Below are 11,333 nucleotides of genomic sequence, written 5' to 3'. Positions count from 1 at the left end.
CATTTACAAGCTTGGGATATGAATTTCCAGTTAAGCTTCATGGTTAGAGAAAGTTACTGGCTGCTATATTTGACAGCGTAGCTTCATTTGGGAGCTTACGAAAAAGTGTGCTTTTTTTCTAGCCCAGCTCAGTGTTGCTTTGAGCACTAGTGTATGAAAACGATAGTATGGCAATAATCCAACCATCCATTTCCACAAGCACTAGTGATGGAGATAATGTTCCTATCCAGCTGAAGGAACTCATCAGCGTACTTTTCAGTGTTGATTTTTTTCTGGAGAGAGAATTCCATTTTTTGTATAATTAGTAAAGGCGGCAATCTGTTTTCTGTTTGGACTGAAATCTTAAAACACATTCTTTATGCTCTCGTTTATGATTTTGCTACATAAAAGAAAGAGAAGAAATCTTCGCCTGAGCTCCACTTATTTACATCTTCCTTTAATAGAGCACAGATGCAAACATTGGGAGATATTGTATGGGACTTCATTATCAAAATAGGACTACATGTCCCATAGTGCTAATGGAATGGAAGTTTGCGATTTGATGGATGTGTACTGACAAAAACTGCACATTGAAATAGAGAATGGCTGCACATGTGAACAGCTGAAGAATCCATTCATTAGAATGCTGCCCCTGCACCCCGGAGACATGCTCATGTTACCAATCTGCTTAACTAATTCAATGTCATTAGGAATTGATCTATATTTCAATTCAATAAAGGTCCAAGTTGACATACTGCAGTCCACATGATACCGATATATGCTTTTTATAGAAAAAAATTTATCCTAATAATGGCAACAGATATGATCATAGCTATATTAAAGCAGCTGCACATGGTTACAAATACATAATTAGTATATTTTTGTAAGTTACAGACAGCAATAATAGCACATCGTTTTTACATTAGATGGTAGTTGGTGATATTTTTGTATTTATTAATTTTCATCTAGATCACTGCTTGGTTCTACCAATATTTTTTTTTAAAGCTAGCATTATCACTTTGTCATACTCGATAGCCACCCTAGTTTAAAGAGGGATGATGATGATGATACATCATCTTCTTGAAAAGCTGCCAGCTGACGGAATAAGGAGCCAGGCCTCAGATTTGCATCTTCCGTGACCGACGTGGGAAGCATCTGCACCAAAAAAAAGACAAAAAAGTTTTAAACACTATATCCTAGGTACATTTACTGTTCAATATTCAAAGTGCTGTTGTGAAATTCAAAATACTATAAACAGCAGAGCTAATATTGAGCTTTCATTATTCACAGCTAAGCCAACAACATGGTTTGCAATAATTATTCATTTGTAACTCCATGATGAATATTTTAGCTTCCTTATCAAGTCAATTAGTTCAATTAGCAATTGCATAAACTCACAACCCCTCTCCCCCTGCCCCCGAGCAATAAGAAAAAGACAATATCCCAAATGTGCTCCCTTCCTGCCCACAATGAAACAAGGCTGAATCCTCTCAGAACATCTCTTTATCCATAAACTGCGAGATTGGTTCAGATTGTGTGAAAAATTCCTCTTTAGATTTCAGGTGGATCATGTTTCAAAGCACATTATTCTATGCATGCATGCCACTGTGAATTAGAAGATTATGTAATCTCAGTTTATAAATAGAAATACGCAAATCATAAATCAAGCTAATTTGTCATGATTCAGGATCAGCTTTTTTTTTTTGAGTAAAACAGATCACATAAGGTAAATAGATATTATTGTGACTGTCCCTTCCATTAATTATGACAAAATGATAAAGGCTTTCACTCAGCTTCTAAAGATGACATTAAATACTGTTAAGTTTGGATTAATTCTGGTCAGTCACACAGCTGTTCACCTGACCAAGCAAACTAGATCTATGGGACCAGTTTTGGCTCCAACTGAAATTTCCATTGGCTCAAGATACTAAAGAAGATAGCTAATCTTTGGAGCCAAACTCTTTTCTATGTTTGGATTTAATGTCACTCAGCAAGTTCAGATTCATTTCCCCAACACCACCTTCTTCCTAGCAAGCCAAAAAAGCAGTGACACATTATAGTCTTCTTGACAACACAAACAGCCACATGCTTTGCTGCATTACATTTTTAGCAGCCACTACTGTGTAAGGGTAACGCACCCAGGAAAAATGCATTGGAACCAAATATGAAGCTTTTGCAGTCATTTTTGAGTCAAATCTATTACTCATTTGAGTACAACTACAGGGCTGTTTGCCAACAGTTCACATTTGCAACACATTCTATTTGTCCTGTGCACATCATATGTAGTGCAATACTGATTAGGAATTCCTGATATTGAGATGATCATTCTAGTCTCATACAATTGATAGGAGAAAGAAGTACAAGAAATCTGGATTTAGACCAGTCCCTATTCAAAAGCACCCCATAACACAAGAACTTGTACACTTCTTTCACCGCTACAACTTATACTTCAAAAAATGACCCTGGATGATGTCAACATAGATTTTTGTTTGTGATATATTTGTTAAAAATTAATTTCACATCTGTGTAGCATTTCGTAAAAATATGCACTTCACACATGCACATTGATGGACACTGAAGCAAGCTGAATGGCAAAATAGCAGCCAACAGCAACACTTCAAAGACAAGAACAAACAGTAGATACTGCAATACAAAGATATTTTCCATAGCAGAAAATGAAGTTAATGAATTTGGAACACAAACAATTTATAGGTGGTATGCAGTGAGTATCATACCACAGACAAACACTATTAACCCTCTGAGGACTATGGTAGCATTTTAGTCCACAATTTTCAGCTGAATCATCAAGTACTATGACTAAGTAATAATTTTGTGGTTCCACATATTTAATGTTACTTCATGGCACTCAGCACTAGGTATTTATTTAGAGAACTTATTTTTTGTGCATGATGCCTGATAAAAGATATGTATAATTTGAAAGCTATACAAGAAATCAGTCCTCAAAGGATTTGGCATATTCAACAGCAGCCAAATATCAAAATCATTATGTCTTCAACTGTGATAGTCAAGAAAGAGAAAAAAACTGCCCCTTTCACTTGTCCTGCCTAATTCCAGAGTAACTTCTGAAACATCTGTGAGTAATCAGTTGATCACCACAAGTCACTCTTACCACAGCCAGGTGATTATTCACAGTTTCAGCAAAAGGGCTCAAATAATGCACACTAAAACAGAACACTCAAAAACCACAGAAAAAGTAACAATTGGGCCACAAGGAAAAGAGGTAAATTATTACAGTTGGGTAACTATAAAACCAGTGCATTTGAATTTAGCAGTGCATCCAATTTTAGAGCATCAGGGCCTCCACAAGGTCAACTTCAATTTACCAGAGAACAAAAAAGAATCTTAAAAGTTACAATATCAAAGGTGATCGTACTCTCAATAATATGTTCATTATTAACCTTTAGACTGCTGGTATTTTTCTTGGGTACATCCCTGCATGGCAAAGGACCTTAACTAAAGTCATAATAAATTGAACTCTATATGTAAATCCACGACACTACTTTTGTTTCCTAACTCTAGATTGTGTTAATAGAGTAAGAGTCACGAGTTTAGGTGATGTTAAGACATTTGTACTTTTTTGTCCAATTTGGGGTCACCTCCATTGTAGTTTTGATGCAGGTTCGGTTACAGGCACAAAATTTGTACTGCTAACCAAAGACTCAGTTTTATGCCATTTTCATACATTAGGAGATGCTGGGATCACCTCCCCCTCCCTCTACACTGTCGCTGCTCTTCACAATACATGGTGGGAACCAGGAAAAAGAAAAACAATAACCAAGAAAGTTTTAAAGTTAGCAAATGGTTAGAAAAGATAGAAAAATATAAATTAAAGCTAGAAAATAGGAATAGCTCAGATAGAGAATATGAAAGTGCGAATGAATGAGGGTAGAGACGATACGGCAAGCAGAATTTTTTTTTTACAATATTTAACACTGTTTTAAGTGCTTAAATTTTAGCAGTTTAGGGTCAATATTGCTGTAAAAGAAAGTACTCCTGGCACTTTAAACATTCTGCTTATTTCACATTATGGTGTCAGTTGAAAACTCACAATGTCAGTCTGCTCAGGCAACAAGAAGTTTGTAGCTTAAAACCAATGTGAAGCTCATATTATTCTTTACCTACTTGGATGAGATGGGATTTCTTACCTATTTTCAGAGGACAATTCAAATCAGAGAGTCACATTATTTAACTTTGAATTGGCCTGGTGCAAAGTAGGATTTGGTTTTAGCAGTTAGTCTTAAATAGGCTTGACTGTAGTTTCACACTACAACTGCGCACTCTCTCATCACAAATACACTGGTATTGGCAGTTACCTGAACATAATACTGTCTACTGTATATGGCTACTCAAGCTGCAATGCAAAGCCAAGTACACTACACACAGGACTGTGAAATACCCAGTGAAGCTTGATCAAGAAGTTGTAGCTGTGACAGCTCAATGTGTCAACTGAAACTGAATTTACAGAAAGCAGTTAAATTAAATCACATACATTACAAATACAAATGTTCCTTCTTTACTTAAACATCATATTTGAAAGACTATGTAGTGCAGTATTGACAAAAATAAAATGCACAGTACCAATTTAACAGTGGCACCCAGACACAATCAAAATGGTCCACTGTTTTGGTCACTGGGATGAGAGCAGAGTTAAGGGTCGTTTTTGTCACGATAATGCATTTGTTCCCCTGAACCAGTGTTTGGCATGTGCAGAAAAAAGGTCTGCCACTTTTTCCATAATATCAATGTATTTAATTCTTAGCAGTATCTATATGTGGCAGTGTACATTATAAAAGAGCGGTATAAGTATGTTTTATTCATTACTAGACTAACACACGTTAACTGTGAATGACAGTTAACACTAATTTGTCAGACTATCATCGTGCTATCGTTTTATATGAAAAAACAGGTCAAGATACTAAATGCAAACAATGAGTTAAATAAACACATTTTATAAAAGCTAAGGATTTAGACACTTTCTTTTTATAGTACTAGAGTTAAATTTTAAACCAAAAGTCTACATATCACAATAATACTAAAAGAAACAAAGTAATTGCACTGACCTGATTCTTAACTTCATTTCCTCGGACAGATGATTTAGGCTTTCGTGAACTTGCCATACTAAGTGGCAATAGACCAAATCTGGAAACACAGATTCACAATAAATACTGAAGCCGTGTACGATTTAGTTAACCACTAGTGTCAAACTGTTATGGATCAGAACAAGTGAGTCAATTAGCTGCATAATGTATTAAAATGCAATAAGTTAGCTGAATTGCTGTCCTACTAATGTGTTCAGTGTTAAAGCAGAAATTAGAATTTGCTTCTTCACAGCTGCACATACTTTTTCATTTTTACCAGGGCTAGTTTTGCAAGCTGGCACATAGGGGATATAACTTCTCACCAAAAACACACATTGGAAACAAAGTTGTTGCCAAAAATTTAGGTGGTCTACATGCACTTGAACATTAGCAGCATTACTTAGCCAAACAAGAACTAACCACAATAAGGACCTTTCAGCTTAGTGAGTTAGGGTTAGTCTTGCTTCCTTTTAATGCAAAAAAAATAACATCGTAAAGCAAGTGCTAGCCTACTGGATCACTTTAAAAAGGACTACTTTACTAAGGTATGTTGGGAGGATTGGATTTTAGAACTTCAGCCTGTATGGGTAAATGAGCTACAGCGAAGTCTGTATTGTGCTGAAGTGGAATCAGTGTGTTGGCTGAAGTATTTGAACCTTAATGGGTCTCAAGAAGGAACTAGACAGGTTCTCATCAACAAATGAGATTCAGTTATTAGAAATGCACCAAGGACATAGTGTGGATAGGTAGGCTAGACATACTGAAGGTTTTCTCCTGCCTGAAAGTGTTACTATGTTACGAAGCATACAGTTAAAATGACAGGGGGAGGGGGGTTCTAATCAAGCAAACTTAAATTCAGTACAAGCAACTCTTTAAGACGGGGGGCTGCTAGTTACCACGGATGTTAAATTTCCACTGTCCAAGCAAAATGATATTGGTATCTAGAGCCAAGTAGTCTTATCGGTTCCTCATTTGGATAGAAAACAGTTTGTGATGGTATCTAGCATTATCAAGTTTGGACTGTATTGCAATTCTGATCAGACCACATAAACATGTGCACAGGTTTACTGTAGTTCAACCCTTTCAAGCTTGCTGCAGAAATGCAATGAAGATTCATTTACCGAATCTGACTAGAAGCCAATGGCAAGATGTTATGAGGTTCTTGTGAGTTGAACGTTGCACTTCTGCTGGTGTATTGTTTCTCTGCGCCTGTTAATAACCCAAACAGCACCTATAGGACAGAAATATGTATTTTACACACCCTGATTTTCTACATCAATACAATATTTTTCTGTCAAGCTCTAGGGGCCACTGAGAAGTTTACTTGTTCATCAAAGCCGTTCCCTGCTTTGGCAAGTTTTACATTTCAACGGTTGACGTGGTTACAGGAGTCTGGGGCTAACAGTGGCTGGAAAACGAGTCTTTAATCCCGTTTTCTGCCAATGAAAAGCACATTTTTTTGGAATTTGCTCCAACCCCCACCAACCAAAGTAGGCATTGGGAGCCAGGAAAAAGATGATAAGTGAGTTTAAAATTAATCTTAAAGCTAAAAAAGGGGCTGGAAAAATATAAAGTTAAACTAAACAAAATAGTAAAACAAAATTTTAAAAAAGAGAAAAGACATAGCAACAAGCAGAATTAAACAAAAATTTTCATTTACATAGTGCTCCAAGTAAAAATAAATTCCCCAAGGAACTTCAAAAAATGAGTATGGAAAATGAATGATTGGTTGGCCAAAATAGATGAGTTTTGAGGAAGTTTTTAAAGGACAGAAAGTTGGAGAGATAAAGAAGTTTAGTTAGGGAATAGAAGAGGATTAAGACTTAGATGGCTGAAGGCTCTGCTACAGATGGTAAGGCGAAGGGAGGTGGGTCACACAAGAGGCTGAATTTAGAGGAATGGAGTGTTCGGAGGAGGAGGGAGCTGAGACAAATTTGTTTTGAATATGGCTGCTGTACTTACTGAGGTCCTTTGAGAAAGTTTGTTCAGATTGTTGTTAAGGTGTGGAGTAAAAACATCCAAATCAAATGGATCAATATGGCTTTCCAAAATATCTGCCACATTCTGAACCCTGATTCAATAAACACAGGAAAGATTATCAACCTCAACAAATACCCTAACATTTGTCTCTCCAATACCAGGAGTATATAAAAGTAAGAATTTGAAGAAAAATAACTTCACTATTCAAAGGAAATTCAGTACCGCGGGTCCTGCTGGATCCTGCTGCTTTTCACCTCTTCATTTCTGGCTGTTAAAACTGAACCAAGATATCTAAGATCAAAAAGCAGTTGCAGAGCTCTATTCTGAGTTAAAGGGAACGCAGAATCAACCTGAAACAGAACAAACACAAATTGATCAAAACTTTAGTGTTACATTTAGCAATTATGCTGCAAGGTATTTAGTTCAGTAACCTCTCATTTTAAGTTGTTTGTGAGTCAGAAACGAACAGTTTTTGGATGAAGGACCTCTGATCCTGAAGTACTGTAGCACTTGTTTAAAGCTCCATAATTACACCCTGTTGTTGAAAGTAGAAGAGTTCCAGTGATTCCCTATAGGGAGGGGAATTTATAACTGAAGGTCATCAACAGACAATTTTATCCTTCTTCTAACAATGTAATATTGCCAGAGGTCGTTCAGCTGGTTGCTTGCCCACTCCCTTGAATGAGGTATAATTTGGGGCATTAGTTAAATGATCTCTTGATTTGCTTCTTTAATCTCCTTTCATATTTCAGTGTGTAGAATTTCATTTGACACTTTTCACGTTTAGGTGAAGAATTTTAAAGGATTTTCTTGTGCTTGCAAAACTGCAGATCATTTTTGCAAATGAACTATTTGGAATGTGTGTCAAAATGAGTCATCTCCAACTTCTGTGTGATCGCAGCTCTTGTTACTTATTTTCACAGCAATAGGTCTGGAGAATCAAAAGGTCAAAACTTTGTTGCAATATCTAGACACCACTAGGTGTCTTTAGCACACTTCTGAACACGATCCATGCATTATAGAGGCCTGCAGTGGACCAGACACATGGATCAGGGGATGAAACAGGCCATGTAGGAACTTTAAGATAGTCATAGATTTTCTGCCACAGAATACATAAAAATTGAGGATTAGAAGGCTGGTCTTAATACTGGCATTTTAAGATCTTAAAAATATCACACTATTTTAATCATTTGATGCAGTAAAATTATGAACATAATAGCTGGGAATTTCCTTGGAGCTACTCTCGCTCCACTGATGTAGCTGGAAGTGTGGCAGAAACCTGGTTTACATACAAAAAATTATGGTGGCAGAACGGGAGCAGCTCCGAGGGAATGAATTTCCTCCCTAAACCATTCTTCCTCCCTCTCCTCCTTTAAGTCGTTCCATAAAACCTACCTCTTTGAGCAAGCTTTTGATCACCTGTCCTAATATCTGTATGTGGTTCATCATCAAATATTGTCTAATAATGCTCCTGTGTTAAAGGTGCTATGTAAATGCAAGTTGTTGTTGAACATGCTAGCCAAAAAAACTCAAGTTATGTCAGTACAAGAACAGTTAAAAAACTTCAGCCTTCATCACAAGCTCTTACTTTTGGGTTTAACAACAAAGATGTTGATCTTCTGCGTGGATGCACCAACTGCACAGTAAATTGGTAACACTTACAAGACTTAATATACACCACGTACAAAAACTTTTGCAATTGCAAACAGACTGCCTATAAATAATGCACTGAACAGATTGCTTAATTTCTTTGTTCTTCGAATAATTTAATTTTTGCTTTATGAAAACGTTGCCTATAAAGGTGGTTTCTACTTAAAGGAACAGTACACTTCGACAGATTCTGTCATCAACTAACCAAATCAAAACACATTACAAGTTGAAGTGGGAGGTTGATACCACCAGGCCTATTATTGTGAATATGGTCTGGCTGAGATGACTGTGGCTGCATGTGCACTTCCCTAGGAAACAGTGACAGATGCAAAACAAATTCCACAATCCCACTGAAATTAAAGATACCCTGTAACATTTTTCCAGCCATTATCCAATCAATAAACATGGATTTGCTTATCCCCCCAATACTTCAAAACAAACTGAAGGACACAACTCTTCACATGTGTGTACACCAAACCGCTCAACTAATCTCAATAAAAAACAACGGATGGACTAGGAGTTAAAGACAGCGACACATATCTGGGTTCAATGAGGCGTACAATTTTTTTTTGAAGTCCATGTCATGGATCAGGGCTTTGTTTGAATACGTAATGTAGTTATTTTGCAGTTACAATAATATTCAGAGCAACACCAACAATGGCCTGATGATTTTTTTAAAAAAATACATACCTTATCCAGTTTCTCTGAACACAGTTTTTCATAACCAGTAAGCACCTCATCCAAACAGGTCTTCAGCAACTCCTGAAGCGTGACCTTGGGAAGAGCATGACCTCCAACCCGGTTTACTTCTTGGCACAAGTGAAAAAGCAGTGACTGGACGTACCAGGATGACTATGGAAAAATCAAAAGACACAAAACAAATTGAGTGCTTGAATAATAATTGAATGTTCTTGAAAAATTAATTTACTGAAGATAATCAACAGCCCAGGCGGTTTAAAATTTTATGCAAATTGCTAAAGCAACTTTAAAGAAACGTCACAAGTGTGGAAATTCAAAGTAAAAGAAGAAAAATAGATTTAAAATATATTTATAGTTTGTAATATTATTTGTCATCTAAAAAGGCAATTATATGGATGAAATCTTACCATTGGTATCTATTTTTTTAAATCAAACTTTTACAAAATATATGACTGTCTATAATAGCCTTTCCACCTCAGCATTTTTAAAAAATATTTTAACAGGGAGCACTATCATTCAAGGAGCTGGCTCAGAGAAGTGACTGAGGCGGAGAACAAGGAGAAGCTGAATGAACTTCAGTGAAGACAGTTGTTAATCCGAGGTGCTTCAACAATCTTGTAATTTCAATCATGAATATTAATTCAGCTCCTTCACATTGGGGAGTCCAGCAATGACTCTTGTCAATTTCCCTAAAAAAGTCAGTACTTATTAAATATTCCAAAACATACATACAAAATCTGTCAAAGGTATCACAATTCTTGATACAATTCTATTTTTAAAAAAAACAAATACTGAAAAGGGGGCTGGATGGCACAGTGGGTTGAGCAACTGGAGATGAATCCACCCCAGACTGATGGGTTGTTTACATCAATGACCTGGATTCATACAGTCAATAGAGTCAAATGTGCAGATGATACAAACTTGGAGGGGCAGTGGAATTGGAGGAGGCAGCTCAGTAATTACAAAATTAATTGAACAAAATATGCAAGTGGGGAAAACAATGGGAGATAATTTAATGCAGGCAATTGTAAAATGCTACATAGGAAGAAAAGAGACAACATGCATATTCCACAAATGGTGTTGAAATAGCTAGGGGTGAAGTTGAAAGACACCTAGGAGTCTTAGTAGACTTGACATTAAATATGTGTAGCCGATGTAGAGCAGCAATTAACAAAACCAACTGGATGTTGAACTACATAGCTAAAATAGTAGAATGCAAATTGAAGGAGGCAATGATAAACCATATAGTGCTCTGGTCACTGCGCCGTGAACATTGGAAGTATTCCCAAGAAACGAGAGAGTTTCAAGGGCTGGAGACAGTGCAGAGAAGAGCTATAAGGCTGATCCCCAGTATCTGGGGTACGATTAAGAGGAAAGACTTGTGCATTTCAGCTGGGGAGGAGGCATCTGAGAGATGGTCTTAAAGGTTGATAAGATTATTAAGGGTATAGAAAAAGTTATCCTGGAATATTAGTTTAAATTATACTGTGGGAGTAAAATAGGGGACATAGGTTCAAACCAGTAAAAAGTAATTTTAGGACTGGTATCAGGAAATTCATCTTCAAAAATTCTTCTTCACACAAATGGTCAACATGTGGAATAAACTTCCAGATAGAGTAGTGGAGACAAAAGCTTTCGAATCATTTAAGGAACAACTGGGTGCTACGTCATGGAAGTCCATTAAGATCTCTCTGGATAGATGGATTAAGACGGGCCAAATGGTTTTCTTCATTTGTAATTATCTTGTGATCATGTACTTCCTGCCTCTTATAAGCTTCTTTCAAAAAATTTGTGCAGTCTAACTCCTGTTCTTAGCAGCATAGCTCCACTGTATACAATTTGGCACAGATAAGGAAACCTGTGCAAGGAGGCTATGAGAGTAGCTGATGTGGGAAAATCTGGTGAAGTGACGTTGCTCTCCTGAGG

The 11,333-nt window shown here is 36.7% G+C and overlaps 1 protein-coding gene across 2 annotated transcripts in view; it reads right to left on the bottom strand.

The window, feature by feature from the left end:
• Positions 1–748: 748 nt before the first annotated feature.
• cog1 (component of oligomeric golgi complex 1) overlaps positions 749–11,333 on the bottom strand; it is a 34,150-nt gene continuing 23,565 nt past the window's right edge. Inside the window, exons 9-15 of one of the 2 annotated variants that reach the window (XM_068004029.1) lie at positions 9,399–9,560; positions 7,281–7,408; positions 7,041–7,149; positions 6,200–6,309; positions 5,061–5,139; positions 4,397–4,452; positions 1,047–1,134 (exon numbers count right to left, since the gene is read on the bottom strand). In XM_068004029.1, the coding sequence (XP_067860130.1) occupies positions 4,435–4,452; positions 5,061–5,139; positions 6,200–6,309; positions 7,041–7,149; positions 7,281–7,408; positions 9,399–9,560 (606 nt within the window). In that variant the 3' untranslated portion in view covers positions 1,047–1,134; positions 4,397–4,434. Of the gene's footprint in view, positions 1,135–4,396; positions 4,453–5,060; positions 5,140–6,199; positions 6,310–7,040; positions 7,150–7,280; positions 7,409–9,398; positions 9,561–11,333 lie in introns of both variants that reach the window. The other variant, XM_068004028.1, reaches the window with a different exon arrangement.

This window comes from Heptranchias perlo, chromosome 23, assembly GCF_035084215.1.
Source record: "Heptranchias perlo isolate sHepPer1 chromosome 23, sHepPer1.hap1, whole genome shotgun sequence".
In the NCBI taxonomy this organism is placed as follows: domain Eukaryota; kingdom Metazoa; phylum Chordata; class Chondrichthyes; order Hexanchiformes; family Hexanchidae; genus Heptranchias; species Heptranchias perlo.
This window is presented reverse-complemented; position numbering and strand designations above follow the sequence as displayed.